This window comes from Tursiops truncatus, chromosome 18, assembly GCF_011762595.2.
Source record: "Tursiops truncatus isolate mTurTru1 chromosome 18, mTurTru1.mat.Y, whole genome shotgun sequence".
NCBI classification, from domain to species: domain Eukaryota; kingdom Metazoa; phylum Chordata; class Mammalia; order Artiodactyla; family Delphinidae; genus Tursiops; species Tursiops truncatus.
In genome coordinates, this window is record NC_047051.1 from 6,415,821 (window position 1) to 6,438,107 (window position 22,287).

Here is a 22,287-nt window from a genome sequence, read left to right on the forward strand (position 1 = left end):
TAACCTTGGTCTTTTGGTGACTCTTCTTCTCTTCAATGAAGAGATTGAGTAAGAGCTTGCTGAAATAAAATGTTCTGCTCTAGGAAAGGACAGGACAGGTAAAGGGATCACTGTGCCCCTGGAATCCTGGGTCTGGATGGTTTGAGAGGTTCTCCTTGCCGTAGCACATGCTCTTCTAACATAAACAGCTCTAAGAACCTATCATTTCTCTGACAGTGAGGGGATCACGGCACCTCACAATGTGGAAGCCCGCGTTGACCCGGGAGTGGGACCTGAAGGAGGCAAGTTCAAAGCAGTTAGGCTGTGCTGGGCTTTTCAGTGCAGATGGTGTTATCACTTGGTGTTGGCTGTGTTCTCCCTGAGGCTGGGTCCCCGTGGCTAGCCCAACTTTAGCTCATTTGTCATTGTGAAGCCAAAGGGGAACCTGCAATGGGTTGGGGATAGAGGAGAGTAGAAGTGTTAGAAAGAACTTTTGTGGGAGAAAAATCCATACATTTGAGACCCATTCCTTTGCATGAGGTCATAGAGACAGGAAAGTATGGCGGGATGATGGATGGAGTGACTGTCCATTTCATCGTTCAGAGGGTGGCATTCGTGGGTGTCCTGGAAGGTCTGTTTGCTGTTCTTTCTGGCCAGCAGTGGGGAGGTTCCTCGCAGCGGCCAGGAGGCGCTGTGAGTCACACGCTGTGACCCCAGGGTCCAGCTCAGTCACCCCGGGGAGTGACGGGCATCCGTTCATTCCACGGACGTTACAGGGCACCTTCTTTGAGTTGAGCTCCGTGCTGGATGCTTGGGGAAATCATGATGAATGAGACAGAAACAGTCTCTGTTGCTACAGAGCCCATGGTGTAACAGGAGAGAGGAACATAAAAGTTGTACTTACACATGTAATTATTTAATTACAGTTATGCTTGAGTGCACAGCGGAGGCGTATCATACAGACCTACTGTAGTGCACAAAAACTGCGCAGGCAGAGACCTAACGGGTCAGTCGAAGTTGCCAGGCACCAATGGTGGGGAACGGCATTTCGTGCAGGTGAACACATGGATTCCCTCTTCGTAAATCTTAGAGGTTCCCAAGCTTCCCTCCCCTTAAAATCTTGGGCTAGGACTGCTAAAAACTAGACTCCTTATTAATTTTAAAATAAACACCCTCCTTTCCCCTTCCGTCCCTTTTATGGAGAAACTTGCAAGCTGTGAAGTGCTAAAAAGACAGACAGCGTGAAAAAAATGTACAGAAAATTTACAGCTTCTTCATCAGTGTCTGATTTTCCTGGTGAGTCCACCCTGGCCTTAATCATTACACAAACATTGCCCTTTAAGCAGTTCGTTGGGACAGTTTGATTTTGTGTGTGTGTGTGTGGACACTTGAGTTTAAAGCTCTGATACCCTCATCCTCTATTGCCAGTTTAGTGGCCTAGAGGGCTGTTTAACAATTATCATGAAATGCCACAGGAGGATCCAAGTAAGGGACAGGATACATTTCCCTTTCTCTGCTTTGCCTTTCAAATTCTTCCATGGAAACAGCGGCATGGATAATATTTTGGGAAGCACTGGGGGACGCGCTCACTGTACCAGAGAGAATTTATAAAATGCCGTGACCCTCCTTGCTGTTAGGCCCCCTGCAGGCTGATGTGAAACCTTTTATTGTGTGGTGGTCCCTCCAAGGTAAGGCGCAAAACCCTAGCTCTCACTTAAGAGTGTACGCACGCATTGCATCTCAGAGGTTACACGCCTGGTATTTTTGCCCACTCTGCTTGTCAGCCTCGAAGAGCTATGGGAGCTGGCCCAGAAGTAATTAATGCAAATGGTCCTGGAGAGCCGGTTTTCCATTGTGATTTCTGACATTTATATGCTTCAGAACTCTGCCTCCTGTACTATAAATGCATTGTTATGCAAAGTGCTACCATGGTGTAGCCCCATCTCTTAGCCTGAGGATCATGGAACTTTTAATTACATGTCAGTGTTTAAAACTTTCCAATTCATTCCAGATTTATATGTTTTACTAGCTACCTTACACTGATGAAATACCAAATACTAATTACTGTCTTCGAGCAGGGATGGGGGGAGCTAGAATAAATGCAAATATAATAAGAAAGAGACAAATGCCAGCCATCCGTTTTCTAAGATAAGTGGCAAAGAATAACACGTTTCTTGGACATTGCAGAGTCTTCATATTGTCCGTCTTCAATCCATCAATCAGCATATTTGTGTGGAGAACCGCTTTGGGCCCCAAAGCAGCCTCACTGCTAGGAGTCTAAAGCCCATGCTGAAAATGAGAAGCCTGCACACGACCACCAGATGCAGGACCCTGAAATACAGAGTCCCCCAGCCTAGCAGTAGCTCTGATTGTTGAACAGTCCACATGGCAGGTAGATGGGGAATGAATGAAAGCCGAATGCCTCACTCATTAAGTATATGCAGCTTTAAGTGATGTGACAGTACCATGCTGTGTATCCGAGCTGGGACAATGGGATAAATATTAAACAGGACAAACAGATGTGATGGTTCATTGATGAGCAACTGTAATAATAATAATGGCCAGCATTTATTGAGTACTTACTGTATGCTTAGTCGTACCCACCTTTTCATTTCATCGTCACTTAAAAACCTTATGATGTGTAGGTACTATTCTTAAGACTATTTTATAGATTAGGAAACTGTGGATTAGAGAGATCAAGTAGTTTTCCCAGGATAACAAAACGAGGAGATTTACGGGTTGGGTGTAAGCCCCGGCATCCAGCTGCAGAGCCCGTACTTGCACCCGGTGCCGGTGCCCTTTCTGTAGCCCTGACAGTGACGGGCCTCTTCACACAGCTGCTGTGACCAACATCACCCAGCAGAGAACCCACCTGCTTGGGCTGCCAGCCTGCAGTGCTTCTGTGCCCATGACCTGGGAAAATATAACAGCAAGGTTACGGGACCCTTTTCTTATTCATTGGCTACATCTTTTTAGGTTTAAAAAAACAAAGATACCTTGGACATATTTCTGTCTCCACATGATTTTTGTTCCAATGAGTGGAATAACTTTACTAGTAAGCCACTGTTAATTGAGAGTTTCTACCACACAGACTTCGGATGGCAGAGGAAACAGGGAGTGAGCTTTGAAGTTAGACCCAGCAACACCTGGGTGACTTTAATTCAGTTACCTGACTTCTCTAACCTTCGATTCCTTATTGGAAAAAGAAGAATGTGTAATTCTTGTCACCCTGATTCAGGAATGATTTAATACGCTGGCACTGCACTTATAATCCATAGGTTCTAAACAAACATTTATAACAATTAAGTTAATATTGTTAATAAGTACCATGTTTGTAGGTGCCTGGCATTATGCTAAGCATTTTTAATATTTGCCTGGTGCAGCTGGAGGTCGTAGAGGGCTAGAGACCAGGAAGGTGGGACTCGAGCAAACCCTCACGTCTCATACCCCACCCTGCTGCCCCTGAACGTGCTGTACCTTTGCGCATGGTCCCACGCCTGTTGTGTCCTGTCCTTCGTGGTGATTGTCCTTCATAGTTCACACCTCAGCTCAAACATAACATTCTTCGGTGAGGCCCTACCTGACTCTTCCTCTGAGCTCCCTGAGAAATCTTTAGCCAGACCACTGGGCTGGCACCTGATGCATCATCTTGTCACTACTTACATGTCCCACTAGTTAGTGAATTTCTGGACGTAAAGATTTTGTCTTTCACCTTGGACTCTCCAACAGCTAACACCCCATCAAGTACGGTAGACCCGCCCAATAAATACATGATGAACAAATGAATAAGGGAATGCTTTGGATTTTTCAAGGAATGAATAGTTCAGAAAATAAGAAAGGGATGATGCAGCCTTTGGAATAAAACTACAGGGAACTAACGTGTGGGCACTCATTTAATACTAAGTAGACCATATTTATATGGGGAAAACGTTAGCTGTGAAAAGCACAATTTTATTGTGTTCTTGAATTAATGTGAAAGTAAATTATTGGATGGAATGAGACAAATAATCCCAGACCATTTCTTTCATTTGGGCTTACCTAACTAAAACTGCCACAATGAATAAAGCCCCAGTATCTATTTGGGTAGTTTCAAAAATACAAAGTACTTTTTGCACCACGACTTACTTATTCACATTTTCTCAGTGCCTAATAGATCACGCAGTGTCTTGATTCCCCAGAACTGGATTATTTTCCACCCACAGATCCATCATATGCAGAGCTTTACTTATTTTTCTTCTAAGAGTGTGTAAGGGGATTTCTCATTACTCACTTAGGATGTGCCTGTTTATTAGGTGGGGAGAGAGAGGTACTGCAGAAGAAATGAAAAAGAGGAAGAAAATAACAAGAGGTTTCAGAATATCAGGAATTTACCTAATCTCAAGGTTGACTTCATTTTCCACAAAGGAAGAACGTGATTAGTTAGTAATGATAACCAGCTCTATTTATTTACAAATATTTACTGAGTGGGCGATTTTCATGTGATGCATTGTCTAATGGGGAACACGGACAGGTGAAGGGCTTTCAACCTATAGTGCAATGAGCTTGTAGCCACAGAGCATATTAGCAGTATCCAGAGACCTCTAGGTTGAGGTCTGGAGGATGAGTTGGAGCACAGTTCACTGGAGAGAAGAGAAGGTAGGAGGTGGTGTGCAGTTCTGCAAGAGAAGTGACAGTGATCTGAATTAAGGAGTTGCAGTGACTACGAAAAAAAGAGGTGGACTAAATTTAAGAGAGATACAAGATGTATGTTTCATAGGATTTGGCATCTTATTGCATATAAGAAGTAAGAATGAGGGAGGGGATAAGGATGCGATCAACATTACTGGCTCAGGCAAAAGACACATCTACCGGGACAGAGAAAATAGGACTGAGAGGAAGTTTCGTTAGGTGACAGAGTTCATTGTTGGGAGTACTGAGTGTCATGTGCACCAGGAGAGATCCAAAAAGAGGTATCTCTTGCACTGGGACAGTGCTTGGTGCCTACTTGGTGCTTAATAATGAATGAATAAGAATATATTTGGGGGATTACAAAGCTTTTAAACAGATATAATATTTTCCCCCCAAACCCACTTCTTCATTCTTTTATCCTTACCTTTTCATAACAATCTTCAGAATTAAATCATCCCTGCTTTTATCCCAGGAAGTAATTAGGTCTCTGTTGTGAGTCTGATTTTTTTGTAGGTCTCTATTTGAGGACAGAGACCTCCTTTATTTTACTTTAAATTTCCAGCTACAAGGTCTGCCCTCGTGCATGCAATAAATGGAGTTGACATGGAATGAACCTTAAACAGGTTAAATCCAGCATTTTCTCGAGTGTATTCAGATTGCTCCCTCATTAACTCCATTCTCACCAACATCAGATATTCCTGCTGATTTTTTTTAAAAGCAGCTAAAACCTGTTTCCTTCTTTTATCCCTGCAAGCCCTCCTGAATCCTCTCTTACGCACTCTGTCTCTCATTTATACCTCATCCAGGTTCCTCTTTTATTTGATGTATTCGTATCTAGATAACATTTCCTTTCTTCATCCTATTCAACCCCTATAAATTTTCCCTTGAAATGTTCCCTCATTCTGTTTGTCTCGTAAGTGACATCAGAATCCCTACTTCCTGATGACATAGTTCATTTTTTCCTAATCACCTCCTCCAATTCCCTTCCTGATGCTCATCGCACTCGTTGTTGCCACGCTGACCTTTCTTTTTTCTTCTTGCTCCCCTTCATCTTCCTAACATGGCTTTTCATGTTGTTTGGGTGAGGTCTGTAGGGCTGGGGGAAGAATTAGCCCCGTTACCTGTGCTTTCACAGGTGGATGGAGTGAGAAGGTTAGACGGTTGGGGGATAAAGTCAGTTATTGTGCATATTTCTTTATCCTTTTTTTCTTATCTTTTCTTACTTCTACCAAGATTGATTTGCAGGGATTTGTGGCCTATTGTGGGTGAGGTTAAGAGCCTCTGCAAATTCCCTTTGATTTTTTTTTGATGTGCGTATTGTAAAAAAAAGTATATAGCATTCTTCTAACCGTTATCTTAAATTGAATTTTTCTTTCCATTTTGATGTGCTCAGTGAGGATCCTGACTTAGCCATTGACACTTGTCGTCATTTTTTTTTTTTTTTTTTTTTTTTTTTTTTGTGGTACGCGGGCCTCTCACTGCTGTGGCCTCTCCCGTCGCGGAGCACAGGCTCCGGACGCGCAGGCTCAGCGGCCATGGCTCACGGGCCCAGCTGCTCCGCGGCATGTGGGATCCTCCCGGACCGGGGCACGAACCCGCGTCCCCTGCATCGGCAGGCGGACTCCCAACCACTGCGCCACCAGGGGAGCCCATCATATTGTTTTAAGAGGACAGCCTCGTGCTCATCCATCGCTCTTGATTGGGCAGCTTTAGTCACATTCTCACGGCTCCCACACAGGTGGGCTTGGCCTTAAGCATCGTGGTGAACAGGTTGTAATAAACCACAAGGTGGGTCTTGGAATAAAACACAAACACTTGTCAGGGTCACTCAGATCACCGTGGAAGACCTTGTCCGCATGAGAAGCTGAGCTCGCTCGCTATTCTTCCCTCTTCCAAGGAGCTCTGTACACTTTGCCAGGGAGCACCTTCCAGCTTAGGCCTTAGGGTGGCGTTCTGCTGCTCTATTTATGGTGAAACGCTTTAGGGCCATTTGACTGTGTAGGGATCGTCTGGAAATGGGTGACTACCATCTGTGACCATGTTTCAAATGAAACTCTATGACTTCTTGTCTGAGACCAGAGTGAGGCTGGCATTTCTTTCCCCACCTGCCGCCTTCTTCCTTCCACCCCAATGATAGGGCTCTGGATCTTGTATATACACATTCGTTTATATAGCTCTGAATCTCAGCCTGTGTAAGGTACACAAGGAGTAGTTTTGGCCAATATACAGCCCCATGAGAGATGAGTGTGTATATGTATTCATTAAGGAGCTATTTCCACTGGCTGGCATCCTGTAATTCAGGTCTTGTTTGGTTGCAAGTTACAGAAACCCAATTCAAACTGCCTTAGCAAAAAAGAAAGCAAAAGATCAGAGAGATTTTGGCTCATATAACTGATAAGTTCAGGAGATGATGCTAATGTAAGGTGAGGCTGTACACGGTACTTAAACAAGGTCATCATCAATGTTTTCCAACTCTTGCCCCTTCTTTCCCCTTGGTTAGCTTCTTGTTCACAAAGGCTCTCCCCTTTGGTCAAAGATGGTCAAAGGCAGTTCAGATTTACGTCCCACCAGCCTAGGTATCTATCAGAAAAAGAATTCTTTTCTATTGGTCAAAGGCAGTTCGGATTTACATCCCACCAGCCTAGGTGTCTATCAGAAAAAGAATTCTTTTCTAGTAATTCCAGCAAAGTTCTCAAGGTAGGGTTCTCATTATCCCAGGTTGGATCTTTTTATTTCTAAGCCAAGATGCTCTGTCACACTGGCGTGATGTAGAGCTCTGATTGGCCAGGCCTAGGTCACATGCCCACCTCCAGATCCAGGCAGGTCAGCCCCACCCAACTACATGGACCAAGAGCAGGGAAGAGTTGGTTCCTCAAAGGTCAGCAATGGGTTCAGTAAATAGAAGCTGGTCAGGCCAGATAAGAGACATCCATCCACTAGAGGCATACAGTCTACGCTGGGTGAAAGAAAACAGGGAAAGCTGAATGGGCTCTAAGGAAAGACTGCTATTCAAGAGGAGTTGATGAAATTAGGAAAAGCTTCATAAATGAGTGACAGGGATTCAGGGTGCTCATATAGGCCAAGTACTGAGTACCTTTTTGGTGAGCAAAAAGAGTTTCTTCATTTTTTCATTCAGGTAGACAGAGAAGGTGTGATAGGCTGAATAATGGCCCCCAAATACGTCCATGTACTAGTCACTGGAACCTATGAATGTTACGTTGCAAGGCCACAGGGACTTTGCTGATGCGATGAAGTTAAGGCTCTTGAGATGGGGACAGTGTGCTGAGTGATCCAGATAGACCCAGTGTAATCACAAGGTCCTTATAAGAGGAAGGAGGGAGGAGGTGGAGGAGAAGGAGGTGTAATGATGGAAGCAGAGCCCGGAGTGAAGTGCCTTGAAGGTGGAGGAAGGACCACAGCCAAGGAAGGCTGGAAGCGGATTCTCCACCAGAACCTCCAGAAGGAACCAGCCCTGCTGACACATTGACAGTAGCCCAGTGAGACTGATTTCCTACTTCTGACAACCCCCCACCCCAGAGCTGTAGGAGAATAAATGTGTGTTGTTTTTAACCACCAAGGTCATGGTAATTTGTACCAGGGGCAAACCAGAAACTCATACAGAAGGGCTTAAGAGAGGGGATGAGCTGAATTTGAGGATGATGAGGTGGGCCAAGCAGCTGAGGGAGAGACTGAGCCCTCCAGACTACGAGACAGCCCAGTGGGAGCACAGAGCATCGTAGGGGACCACGGTGTCACAGCAGGGGACACGCAGCAGAGGAAGTGCAATCCTGGAGCTTGCCTGTTCCACAACACAGAACTGGGGCTTCCTACTGAAGACCAGGGAAAGCTTTGGAAAGCTTTTATTTTATTTTATTTATTTATTTTTGCGTGTTGGGTCTTTGCTTCTGTGCGAGGGCCTTCTCCAGCTGCGGCGAGTGGGGGCCACCCACTTCATCGCGGTGCGCGGGCCTCCCACTATCACGGCCCCTCCCGTTGCGGAGCACAGGCTCCAGATGCGCAGGCCCAGCAGTTGTGGCTCACGGGCCCAGTTGCTCCGCGGCATGTGGGATCCTCCCAGACCAGGGCTCGAACCCGTGTCCCCTGCATTAGCAGGCAGACTCTCAACCACTGCGCCACCAGGGAAGCCCCTGGAAAGCGTTTAAAAGTAAAATCACGTAATTTGAAAGGTCGTCCTGGCAGCTGTAAGGAGGGTGAATTGACTAAAGATGAATGTGAGACACAGACTGAGAAATCACTTAGGAGACTTTCCTAGTTGTCCCAGCAAGAAATGAGGAGGACTTAGCTAAGGGAAACCGTGAGGGTGGATAAAGGGGCAGAATTAGAGAGACTTAGTAACCGATTAGATTTGGGAGGATAAGGCCGAGGACTCACTAGCTTCTGGTCTCAGTGACTAGGGGGACAGGTGTCCAGGAAAGCAGATATTGGAAGAGGAGTGGATTGGAGAGGAAGATAATTAGCTCCGTGTAGGGTGTGATGATCTGGTCATCCAGTAGGTAAGTGGTCATGTCTAGTTGACACCTTGAAACGGGTCTGGATCTCAGGAGAGGTGTCTGGGCCCATCTGGATTGGAAATAACAGATTTCTATAGTCATCAGTGGGTATAATTCAGTGGTATAAGCACGCCGAATGGACAGGCTCATCCAGAAGAGTGGCCTGGAGAAGGTCGAGGCAGAATCCTGGGGCAGCTTTACTAGGCGTAGGGAAAGGACTAAGGGAGAGTGGCCAGAGGGGCAGCAGGAAAACCGTGAGACCAAAACTGGCATTGCTGGGTACTCTGGGATCTTACAGAGTAAAACGAAAGCTGACGGTATACTCAAAAAACATTTAAGCTGAGTCCAGATTGCAAGAAAACTGCAAGAACAGCTGTAAGTCTTGACTAATCGCCTTAATTTTCTGTGCCGTCAAGAGCTCCCAGAACCACACAGGAATTCTCCAGGCAGCACTGTGTTCCTGGGGGAAGGGTCGTGGAACTTCCGATCAAAGTGATTCTCGTAGAATTGGTTGCACTAGGCTGGTTTCCTTCCTTATCCTTTCAGAGAGCTGATAGATTATTTTCATTTTGGTTTTGGTTTCAGGCCTTTTATTTTTTATTATAAAAGTAATGTGTGTGCTCATCATTAAAAGTGGAGATAATGCAGAAGCATATTAAAATAAAAAGTAAAATTCCCTTGATCCTGCTTCTCAGAAGTAACCATTATTAAAAACATTTAAAAACTAGTAAATGGAAAAAAAAAACTAGTAAATGGCCTTTCAGTTATTTTTATATATTTACAACTATAATACAGGTAACATTTTTGCGTCATAAATATGGGATAATACCGTGCATACTGTTCAACGGCTAGCTTTTTAATTTATTTCTCATGGACATCTTTCCATGCCAGTATAATACAGAACAACCTCATTCTTTTTAATGGTGGCGTAGTGCTACATCATATGGTTATACAGTAGTTTATTTAATCATTCCCCTGTGTGCATTTTTGGTTATTTATACATCTCTGTTGTTGTGAATAATGTATGAAATGTCTTTAAATGTGCATCTTTTCACACTTGCAGAAGTATTCCAAAGAGAGATCTGTAGAAGCAGAATTGCTGGGTCAAGTCTGTCACTGTTTAAATTTTTGATGGAAGCTGCCAGATAGCACTCCATGAAGGCTGGATGGAAACTCTTGAGACTCTGAATAAATACTTACGTTTAGTTACCCCTTAAAGTGTGGTGTTTAGCACACACTTTGGCCTTTAACTCTTCCCTTCTGAGTTCCTAGGAGTCTGGCTGACTTTCTGTGTTCGTTGAAACCTAAAATCTGAGCAGAGGGAGGCAATAGAAGAGTGAGATGATCCATAAGTGGGATACTCTGCAGAGTGGGCGTGGCTTCAGTGGAGTGGAGTCAGGGTTGGGCTTTCAGGACCCCGCCGGTCCAGCCTTCTGTAACCCCCAAATGCCTGGACATGGCCTGCCTTGAAAAGAGCCCGGTAGGAGATGGGCGGACAGTGGGGCCTAGACTGAATGGCCACGCTGTCCAGGGCTTATGTCCTAGTGGGGAAGGTGGACAGTAAACAAACAGATGTGTGGATGTTTTGGGCGGTGACAAGTGCTGTGAAGAAGAATGAAGCAGGTGAGGGGCAGAGTGGCAGGTGGCAGGAGGGCTGTTTTACCTGGAGTGTCAGGCACAGCCTCCCTGAAGATTGCCATCTGCGCAGAGACCTGAATGAGCAGATGAGTGAACCAAGCCTAAGGTCTCGGGGAAGCATATTCCACGCAGAAGGAGCTCAAGCTAACGTGACCAGAATGGGAGGAAGTACAACGAGTCTGAGCACCAGCAAGGCTGGCAGTGTGGCTGGAGTGTGTGAGCAGGTGCAGAGGTGTGTGTGTGTGTGTGTGTGTGTGTGTGTGTGTGTGTGTGTGTGTGTGTGTGTGTGTGTGTGTGTGTGTGTATTAGCTAGGGTTCTCCAGAGACAGTAGGAGATATATACGTACATACATAGCATATTTTATATAGGAAAATAATATATATTTATGTATTAATATATTTATAATACAGAATATCCTATTATATTTATTATGAATAACATATATACTATTACATATATACTTTATATAATATATTTTAATATATAATTATAATAAATATATAAATATATTTTTAAATATATAGATTTTAATATATTTTAATATATTTATAAATATATATAATATATAAAAATATATTATATATTTTAAATATGTAATTATGTCTATACTTTATATATACTCATATATAGTATATATATAATTATAGAATATAGTATAGAGTACATATATAGTATAGTATAGTATATATTATATATATTATAGAATATAGAATACATATATATAAAAAGAGATTTATTGTGAGGAATTGGCTCACATGATTATGGAGGCTGAGAAGTCTCAAGACCTGCAGTCAGTGAGCCCATGGTGTAGGTTCCAGTCCAAGGGCAGAAGACTGATGTCCCAGATCAACCAGTCAGGCAGCTGAAGTTCCATCTTACCCAACTGTCTGTTCTACTCAGGCCTTCAACAGATTGTATGAGGCCCCCTCACACTGGGGAGGACAGTCTGCTTTACTCAGTCTACCAGTTCAAATGTTACTCTCATCTAGAATAAGGTATGACCAAATGTCTGGGCAACCGTAGCCCCATCAGGTTGACACATAAAATGAACTCCCACAGGTGTCTGATGTAGCCTAGGGACCAGCACTTCTGGGCTGTGCTGTTCACTGGCCCACAGTCAGTCAGTGAGCCCTTGAAGTATGACCAGTGCTGGACACTGAAGTGATGTTCAGCACGTTGGTTTAAATAAAACATATTATTACAGGTAATCGCACTGGACTTCGTACATTTTACATGTTGTTGGTAGGAAATTTGAAATTACATAAGTGGCTCACATTGTATTTCTGTTGGGTAGCGCTGGTCTGTAGGGCCTTGTTAGTGTGGCGAGGAGTCTGCATTTCACTCTGAGTAGCTTGGGAGGTGAGAGGAGGGTTTTGAGATTGGGAATGACTTGCTCTAAGTTGGGTTGAAGTTCATTCACCTGCTGCCCTGGGGGCATATGCAGTAGAGGGGCGGCGGTGGTGGTAGCAGAGCCGGTGGGAGGCCTTGAAGAAGGAGGAAGGGGCGATGGTGACCTGGGCTCTGCAGGGGCAGTGGGGAGGGGGAAGAAGTGGTCAGACCTGGGAGATGTTCACCGAGGAGATCCAACAAGCTTTGCTGATGGACTGAATGGGGGCTGGGAGCCGAACAAGGTGACTCCTTGTGTGTTCGGCCTGAGCACAGTGAGTGAAGGGTGGAGCCGTTTGCTGAGACGGGAAGGGCTTGGGGTATGTTCGCTAAATGCGTGAAGCACCTTTTTTGAGAGTAGGAAGAAAAAAGTAGTGGCTAGACATGCAAAGAAGAGGTAAACCAGCGAGACTCCAACAGTTTGTCCAAAGGCGGCAAAACAGAGGAGGTGCTCACAGGTGTGTGGGAAGAGCCGCAGGAGACAGGTGGACAAGGATAGAGAGGGGTGAGGCAGGTCCGGTGGTGTCGGGAGAAGCAGTAGCCCAGTCAGGCGGCCAGAAGAGGAGACAGGGACAGAGAGGTTGGCTCCAGATACGTGCCTCCCTCTCCAAAGCCTGGAAATGATCTCTCCCCAGTCATCCACACACACACACGCACGCACGCACACACACTTGCACGCACACATACATATAAATGATCTGTAATAGTGCTTTTAAAGCTGTAAGGGAAAAGTTGACATATTTGAACATTTAAATATTTTAAAACTACTGTAGAAGGAAAGGTACTCTAAATAAGTTGTAAAAAGTGAAAGGCTGGAAAATACAATTTGTATAGCAGGCAAGGGATTAATATCCAGCATAAATGAAGAGTTCCTACACACCAGTAAGAAAAATGGGCAGAGGGTTTAATTAGGCAATTTTCAAATAAAGAAATGCACATGACCAATGTGAAAAGATTCTAAGTGTCTGGCAGAAATTGAAATGATGAGACTTCAGTGTCGGTAGGGCATGGGGCGTGTAGGAAGAACTGGCCTCCTACACTTGGTTGGGAGTGTAAATTTAGTTGCCTTTTATGGAGGACAGTTGGGCTGTGTCTGGTAATGTTGCAAATGAGCAGGATCTTAACCCAGCAAAAGTGTATCTGTGCGTGTATCCTGTAAAGATACTGGTACATGCGCACAAAGAAACAAGTAGAAGTATGTTTATTATCACACATTTAGCTATTTTAACAGCTAACACGTGGTTTGGAAGCGTAAACGCCAAATTGCTAGCTGGTTACCTCTGGAAGAGGAGTAAGGGTGCAGGGCGTGGGGCAAAGTGGGAAGTTTGTGTTCCGCTTCTAAGGAGCCATCACCATCTCGAGGGTTTATTTCTGAAACGACATAATAAACTGTGCTGAGGCGGAGACGGGTCTAGGTACACCCAGGTCGGCGTTATTCCTGATCTTCCATCCATCATTCTTGGACTTTCTGATGAAGGGGATGTGACGGGGAGGGTCTGTGCCCAGCACACAAGGGAGAAACGGTGCTGTGTCCTGAGTGCCTGGTCTTAGACGTGGCCCGAGCTCAGGCTGTCCCGTGCTGCTGCAGCCGGCTCTGCCAGCAGGTTCTACAAAGCCTCAGCTGCAGCAGAGAGCGAGCTCAGAGGCTGTCCAGGTCACCTCGGTGGACCAGCTGCGTGGAAATTAATTAGAGGCAGACTGTGTCCCCTGCGGCTCGACTGTCATGATGGTGGAGTCGTCAGCAGTTAGATTCGGCTACAGCTTCCTTCTCCATGTCATGAAAATTTGTTTTGGCAGAAGGAGGCAGGCAGACTGAGGACAGCACAGTTTTAATTCCCAGATAGTTTGTCAGGGTCGTTGGGGTGCGGTGACCTCCAGAGATAGGGGTGGTTTTCATCAAATCAGAGACAGCAGTGTACTTATTCCTCTGACCACTCAAAACGAAATTCCCTCTGCTCTAAACAAGTGTGTCATTCCTGAAGCACAGGGGGTGGTGGCCATAGCAACAAATCACCCAAATATTATTTGTTCTCTGTGCCTTTTGTTAAGCCTCCCTTTGCACACACAGTCTGTGTTTGTTTCAGTTGTAATGAACTCTCTTTGTTTCTTTTTCTCTTTTTAAACTGTGTATAGGAACAAAGAAAGAAGTACAGAAAGATCAAGATGCTAATAAACCTGCAGTTTCATCTCCTAAGAGAATGTCGGCTTCAGCCGCCAAGCTTCATTCGCCAGGTATTTAAGAAACGTGAACTGTGTTATCTGCGGAGACTTGAACTTGGAGTTTATTGTGTTCAAATGTCATTAGTGGAGCAGTGCCAGCCCATGTGGTATGAGTGATGGTTCCAGGGCTTGACATACACGTATGGATGTGTTCTGAGTCTAGCTGAAATGAACCAGCTGTTGGCATCATTTTGTCTTAAAACACAAAATGTTATGCTACGTTGAAGTGGTAGATTCTTCTCTGTGTAGGAGTATCTCCTATTCCAACAGAATATAAAATAATTTATAATTGAAAAATAGACTTTGGAGATCTAACTTCAAGAGAGAATATTTCCCAAAAAGAAGAAAAACAGAGAAATAAATGGTAGATATCAAATACTTGTTATTTCGTTTAGTTACATCCTGATAGGAATAAGCTATGTAATGTCACATGAAAGCTGAAAATGGTTTATTAAGAAAACTCATGCTGTAAGGTATCAACCCCTTTGTAGAATAGAGTGCGATATAACCTCAGAACATTTTCTTTAAGCACACAAGTAGTAGCAGTAATAGCAGCTAATGTTTGAGTTCTTACCGTCTACCACGCACAGTCCTAAGCTCTTTAGATAGATCCATGTATTTAAGGCCCACAGTAACTGGGAGACAGGTACTATTATTGCCTCTCCCTCTACACGTGAGGAAATTGAGGTACAGAGATTTCTGTTAATTTGCCCAGAGCCACAGGAAGTAAGTAGTAGAGTATTGGTTTGAATGCAGACACTCTGAATCCCAAAACTGCACTCTTAGTTGCCACACTGTTAACCAGAAAGCTTGGAGAATAGTGAACTTTTTAATATTTCTGGTAAATTAAAAATGTATAGGAAGTAATCCAAAGCCACACACGAGAGGGTCAGGAGACAAAACCTGTTACCAATCGAAAGTTCGTGTGCATGATGCCCAGCGAGGCCAAACAAACGGAGATTTCGGAGTTTGGAGTAGAGAAAGGTTTAGTGCAGGGCCACGCAAGGAGATGGGTGGCTTGTGCCCACAAGACCCCCAGCTGCTCAAAGGGTTTCAGCAAAGCATTTTTAAAGGCAAGGTAAGGGAGGGGCGCGGTTAGTTGTTGCAAACTTCTTGGTGTCGAAATCCTTTGTTCTTGCAGCTGTGGGTGTAGGTCAGGTTAGGCTGTTCCTGTAAACCTCCAACAAGACAAATGCTTTTCTCTGTTCTGCAACATTTTTTCTGTATAAGAATGACCTTCTTAAAGGTCAGCGCCTTGAGAATAGGCTATCCTGTATAGTTCAGGCTATAGGCAACATTCTTTTACAAAAGGTGCAGAGCCAGCATGACTAAGCACAGGCAGCAAAGCAAAAGAAACAGATCTAATATGGAGTCAGATTTGTTCTTCCCTATTACAAGCCCAGTGCCTAAAGAGGGTGGGAGATGAGATCAGAGAACCCTTCATAAATCTGGAATTTCTGAAGGGCAACACCCTCACTAGACAAATTAGGAAGGGAAAAAAGCTCACCCTGCAGGAGTCTGGCCTATTGTGCTTTGGCTCTGAGAGAAGGTGGGAAGGGAACCAGTCCTCCCTTAGGAAATCCTCACCTCAATCCGCCCTGCCTCAATCAGGGAGCTGGAATGCCTGCTACCGCTACAGTCTGAAAATTCAACTTAAAATGCTACAGTACTTGTGTCCACTTGGTGAATAAAATGTGAAACTGCTACACACACAAGGAAATAAGCCACTGTGAGTGAGGTCCTTATATTGTAAGTAGATGGATAAATTGTGGTATTTATACAGTGGAATTCTATTCACCAATAAGAGAGTAAAGATGTTTTACATTGTGTAATTTCAGACTTGGTTAAGTTAAACTATACATGTTAACATTTTTAGAATTACCAATAAAATAGAGTTCTGAACCAGTAAGGGGAAAAGTTGAAAAGAGGGGTTAAGAAAAATTTAAATCTATATAAATGAAAGCAAAAGAGGGAGAAAGGAAAAAGAAAACAGGGAGAGGAAGAGAGAGGAAAGAAGGAAGGGAGGAGGTAGGGATATGGAAGAAATTGAAAGAATAAAATAAGGTATTAGAAATGAATTCAGGGACTTCCCTGGTGGCGCAGTGGTTAAGAATCTGCCTGCCAGCGCAGGGGACACAGGTTCCAGCCCTGGTCAGGGAAGATCCCACATGCCGCAGAGCATCTAAGCCTGTGCGCCACAACTACTGAGCCCGCGTCCACAACTACTGAAGCCTGTGTGCCTAGAGCCCATGCTCTGCAGCAAGAGAAGCCACTGCAATGAGAAGCCCACACACCACAACGAAGAGTAGCCGAGCTGCCGCTCGCCGCAACTAGAGAAAGCCCGCGCGCAGCAACACAGCCAAAAATAAATAAATAAATTTTTTTAAAAAAAGAAATGAATTTAAATATGTCATAATGAATGTACATGAACTAAACTCTTAGACTGAATCACAGATTTAGATTAGCAGACTGGATTCATTTATTAAACAGTCACACAGTATTTATCAAGTGCACATTGTATGATGTAAAATCTAGCTTTAGACTGTTTTACAAAGTACACACCTAAAATAGAAGAATACTAGGGAATTCCCTGGTGGTCCAGTGGTTAGGGCTTCACACTTCCATTGCAGGGATCTTAGTTCCTCAACGGGTTCAATCCCTGGTCGGGGAACTAAGATCCCTCATGACACGTGGCAAAAAAAAAAAAAAAAAAATCCTAAAAGGTTGAAAATAAAAGGACTGAAATATTTATGCCAAGAAAATACGAAACAAAAGAAAGTGTGTGGCATTCTGTATTGAAACATCTTTATTTGGTATAATTAATAAAGATTAAACTACACATATTGAAAGTGTACAGTTTGGTGAGTTTCGACATATGTATGCACATGTGAAACCATCACCACAGTCCAGACGGCAGACGTGTCCACCATCCCCTGGAGTTTCCTGGTGCCCCTTTGTCATCCCGTCCACCTAGCCCTCTGCACCCACACCCCAGTCCCCACTCTGTCCCTAAAGATCAGTTTGTATTTGCTAAAGGTTGATACAGATGGAATCATATATACTCTACTTTTATCTGGCTTCTTTTACTCAGCATGGCTTTTTTGAGATCTATCCAACATGGCAATTGTCCATTCCTTTTTATTGGTGAATAGAATTCCACTGTGTAAATACCACAGTTTATCCATTTACCTATTGAGAGACTTCGGGGGTTTTTCCCCAAGGATTTGGCTGTTATAAATGAAACTACTGTGCACATTTGTACAAGTCTTGGTATGGCCTTCTGCTTTTAGTCCTCTCGGCACATAGCTAGGAGTGGAATGCCTGAGTCATATGGTAGCTATGTGTTTAACTTTTTAAAACTGTTTAAAAGTTTTCCAAACTGTTTTCCAAAGTGGTTTTACCATTTTATATTCCCATCGGTGGTGTCTTAGAGATCCAGTTTCTCCACATCCTTGCCAACCCTTGGTATGGTCAGTTTTTTTAATAGTATACATTATAGTAGGTACACAGTGGTATCTCGTGGTTTTAATTTGCATTTCCCTAATAACTAATGATGTTATAATGTTGAGCATCTTTTTGTTTATTTGACATCTGTGTATATTCTTTGATAAAATATATATTCCAATCTTTCATCATTTGGGTTTTTTTGGTCTTCTTTTTATTGAATTTTGAGAGTTTTTATATATTCCGGATACAGTTTTTTCAGCTATGTGATTTGCAATTTTTTCTTCACAATTTGTGGCTTGTTTTGCTTCTCTTAACAATGTCTTTTGAATATTAGATGTTCTTAATTTTCAAGAAGTCCAATTCATATTTTTTTCTTTTATGGACCGTATTGTGAGTGTTATCTAAAAAATCTTTGCATAACCCAAGGTCACAAAGATTCTCTCTTACATTTTATTCTAAAAAGATTTATAGTTGTAGGTTTTATATTTACGTCTATGATCCATTTAATTTAATTTTTGTATATAGTGTGAGGTATGGCTTGACTCTCTTTTTGCAGAAGGATATACAGTTGATTTCTACTCTGACCATTATTATTTCTCTTCTGCTTACACTGGATTTAATTAGTTAATGTCATTAATTTGAAGTCTTTCTGCTTTTCTAGTGTGCACTTAGTACAGTAAATTTTCCTCTATATACTGCTTTTAGATATATAATTTACAAATTTTGATATATTGGGTTTTCATCTTCATTGAGTTCACAATATTTTCAGGTTTCCCTTTTTGATTTCTTGTGTCCCCTTGATTATTTAGAAATGTGTTTTTTTAGTTTGCAAGTATTTGGGACTTTCCAGAGATCTTTCTGATTTTATTTCTAATTTAATTCCATTGTGGTTGGAGAACATACCTTGGATGACTTGAATCCTTTCAAATTTATTGAGACTTCGTCTTATGACCCACACCAAGGGCTGTCTTGGTGAATCTCTCATATGTGCTTAAAAAGAATGCCTTTTCTGCCGTTTCTGTGTGGAATATTCTACAGTGTCATAGTTCAAGTTTGTTGATAGCATTGTTCAAGTATGCTATAGCCTTACTGATTTTCTGTCTACTGTTCTATCGGTAATTGAGAGAAGGTTATTGAAATCTCAGAGTATAACTGGGGACTTGTCTTTCTCCTTTCAGCTCTGTCATCATTTTGCTTTGTGTATTTTGAAGCTCTGTTATTAGGTACATAAATGTTTAGGATTGTTTATCATTTTGATGAATTTTCCACTATCGTTATGAAATGAACCTCTATCCCTGGTAATATTCTTTTCCCTGAAGTCTACTTTATTCAATATTAATAGTGCCACTCAGCTTCCTGTTCATTTCAGCATGGAATACCTCTTTCCATACTTCTCCTTTTCATCTATTTGTCTCTTTATATTTAAGTTGGTTTTTTATAGGCAGTTTATCCTTGGCTCTTCCATTTTTATCCAGTCTCAAATCTCTACCTTTGATGTACATTTAATGTTATTGGTTTGATTGGGAGTAAATCTACCATCTTGCTATTATTTTCTATTTATCCCACATGTTCTTTTTTCCCCCTATTTTACTACCTTCTTTTACATTACTTATTTTTTATGATTCCATTCCTCCCCTTGGTTGATGTATTAGCTACCTATATCTTGTCGTGTTATTTTAGTGGTGGTTTTAAGGTTCAGAGTCTACATCTTTACACATTCTAGCTTCAAGTGTATTATTATATCACTTCACATATAGTATAAGAGTTACAACAGTATGCTGCCATCTCTCTCCTCCTGGCATTTGTGCTACTGTTAGCAAACATTTTCCTTCCACGTATGTTCTGTGTATAAACCCACACTACAGTGTTATTTTTGATTATCAGCACTCAGTTTTCTTCTTAAGCAAAAGTCTTATAGATTTACTCAATTAGTTCTCACTGCTGGTGTTCTTCATTCCTTTATGTGGATCCAGATTTCTATCTGGTATCATCTTTCTTCTACCCGAAGGATTTCCTTTAAAATTTCTTATAGTGGAGGTTTCCTGGTGATAAAATCTTCCTGTTTTTGTTTACCTTCATCTTTGAGAGATAACTTTTATTTTGTTCAGAATTCAAGTTGGCATTATTTTTTTCTTGAGGTATTTAAAGATGTTGTTCCACTGTCTTTTGGTTTGAATGGTTCCCAATTTAAAATGGACTGTCATCCTTATCTTTATTTCTCTGTGCCTGTGTGTCTTTTTCTTCTCTGACTGCTTTAAAGATGTTCTCTTTATCACTGGTTTGGAGCAAATTGATTACACTATACTTTGGTGTCATTTTCTTTGTGGGATTTGTTGTGTGTGCTTGAATTTTCTTGAGATTGTTTGATCTGTGGGTATGTACGTTTCATCAAATTTGAAAATTTTTGCCCATTATTTCTTCAAAAATTTTCCACCCTAACAGCCTCATCTCCAGGGACTCCAATTAAGCATATATTAGGCCACTGGTAGTTGCCCCACACCTGTCCAAACTGATACTCTGTTCATTTCTTTCAGTCTTCTTTCTCTGTGTGTTTAATTTTGGCTAGTTTCTCCTGCTATATGTTTGCTAATCTTTTCCTTTCCCTTTTCTTTTTAAAAAATAACACCCGGGCTTCCCTGGTGGTGCAGTGGTTGAGAATCTGCCTGCCAATGCAGGGGACATGGGTTCAAGCCCTGGTCTGGGAAGATCCCACATGCCGCGGAGCAACTAGGCCCGTGAGCCACAACTACTGAGCCTGCACGTCTGGAGCCTGTGCTCCACAACAAGAGAGGCCACAACGGTGAGAGGCCCGTGCACTGCGATGAAGAGTGGCCCCTGCTCGCTGCAACTAGAGAAAGCCCTCGCACAGAAACGAAGACCCAACACAGCTAAAAATAAATATAAAAATAAATAAATAAAATTTAAAAGTGACACCCAATTATTAGTTCTATAGGTCACAATTCCACAGGTCAGACATCCAGGTGTAGCTTCATTGGGTTCTCTGTTCAGCATATCACAAGGTTGAAATCATGGTATCGGCTAGGCTGAGTTCTTGAATAGATGCTCTGGAGAAAAATCCACTTTCAAGCGCATTCAAGTTGTTGGTAGAACCACTTCTTTGTAGTTGTGGGACTGAGGTCTCTGTTTACTTGCTGGCTGTCTGTAGGGGCACTTTTAGCTCTTAGGGCCCCCTCATTCCTTGCCATGCAGCTCCCTCCATCTTCAAAGCAGTAATGGTGTGTTGAATGCTTCTCGGGCCTCAAATCTCTGACTTCCCACTCTCCAACCAGTTGGAGAAAAGTCTGCTTTTAACAGGCTCACCTGATTAGGTCAGGCTCACCAAGGATAATCTCCCCCTTTGTATATAATGTTACATAATCGTCCTATTCACAGATTCCACTCACACTCAAGGGCGTTCTGCAGGTGTCTTAGTCAGCTCAGGGTGCTATAACAAATACCATACCGGTGGCTTAAACAACAGAAATGTATTTCTCACAGTTCTGGAGCCTGGGGGGGGCCAAGATCCAAGCACTGGCTGATTTGGCTACTGGTGAGGACCCTCTTCCTGGTTTTCAGGTGGATGCCTTCTTGCTGTGTCATCATGTGGGGGAAAGAGGTAATCTCTCTCGTGTCTCTTCTCTCAAGACCACTAATTCCATTCATGAAGGCTTCACCCTCATGACCTAATTACTTCCCAAAAGCACCACCTCAGAATACCATCACATTGGGGATTAGAGATTTAACATATGAATTTTGGGAGAACCCAAACATTCAGTTCAAAACAGCAGGATATGCATGCAAGGGAGCAGAAACACGAGTCCAGATTACCACAGGGGAATTTCAAGCCAGCTTTGGTGAACAGAAACCTATGTAGTGGATAATGGACAGACCTGGGGGCATAGTATTTTGGTTCCAGCCTCCCCTCCTTGCTTCCTTCATCCCTCTCTGAGGGTGACTCTCCTTTCTTCAGATTACTGGATACCAAAGAAGAAAGGGAACTGGACCAGTGATGCCTATATCAGGCCTTGAACCTTCTACTGTCATCTGGGTGAGGAGTGGCTGGTGAAGTTGAGGTGTGCTCCCCTCCCCTGCTGATCTGTAGATAAGCTGAGGATGGTCACTGTGTTTTATGTCATCAGTCCCATCCCCAAAACAAAACAAGCCATAACAACAAAATTCCCCTGACCTGCGTATTTCTGACCCACTTCTCTCCCCACCTTTGTAGCCAGGCTTGGGAAAGAGTCTTCCATGATCCCCGTCTTTGTCCATTTGCTTACAAGGGACTCCTCCCGTCGCTGCCGGCTAGCGCCACACCCCACCCCGCCCATTCCACTGCCCTGCAAAGGCCACAAGTGACCTCCTGGTTATTAGGTCTAAGTGGACATGTCCTGTTCCTTATCACATCTCTGTGGCATTTGGCATTATTGATCACTCCCT

General features: G+C 43.1%; 1 protein-coding gene across 1 annotated transcript in view; it reads left to right on the top strand.

Moving 5' to 3' along the window:
• LOC141277099 (microtubule-associated tumor suppressor candidate 2-like) overlaps nucleotides 1-22,287 on the top strand; it is a 210,330-nt gene that overhangs the window by 174,750 nt on the left and 13,293 nt on the right. The window contains exon 5 of the mRNA XM_073795480.1: nucleotides 14,317-14,415. Coding sequence (XP_073651581.1) covers nucleotides 14,317-14,415 — 99 coding nt within the window. The remainder of the gene's footprint in view (nucleotides 1-14,316; nucleotides 14,416-22,287) is intronic.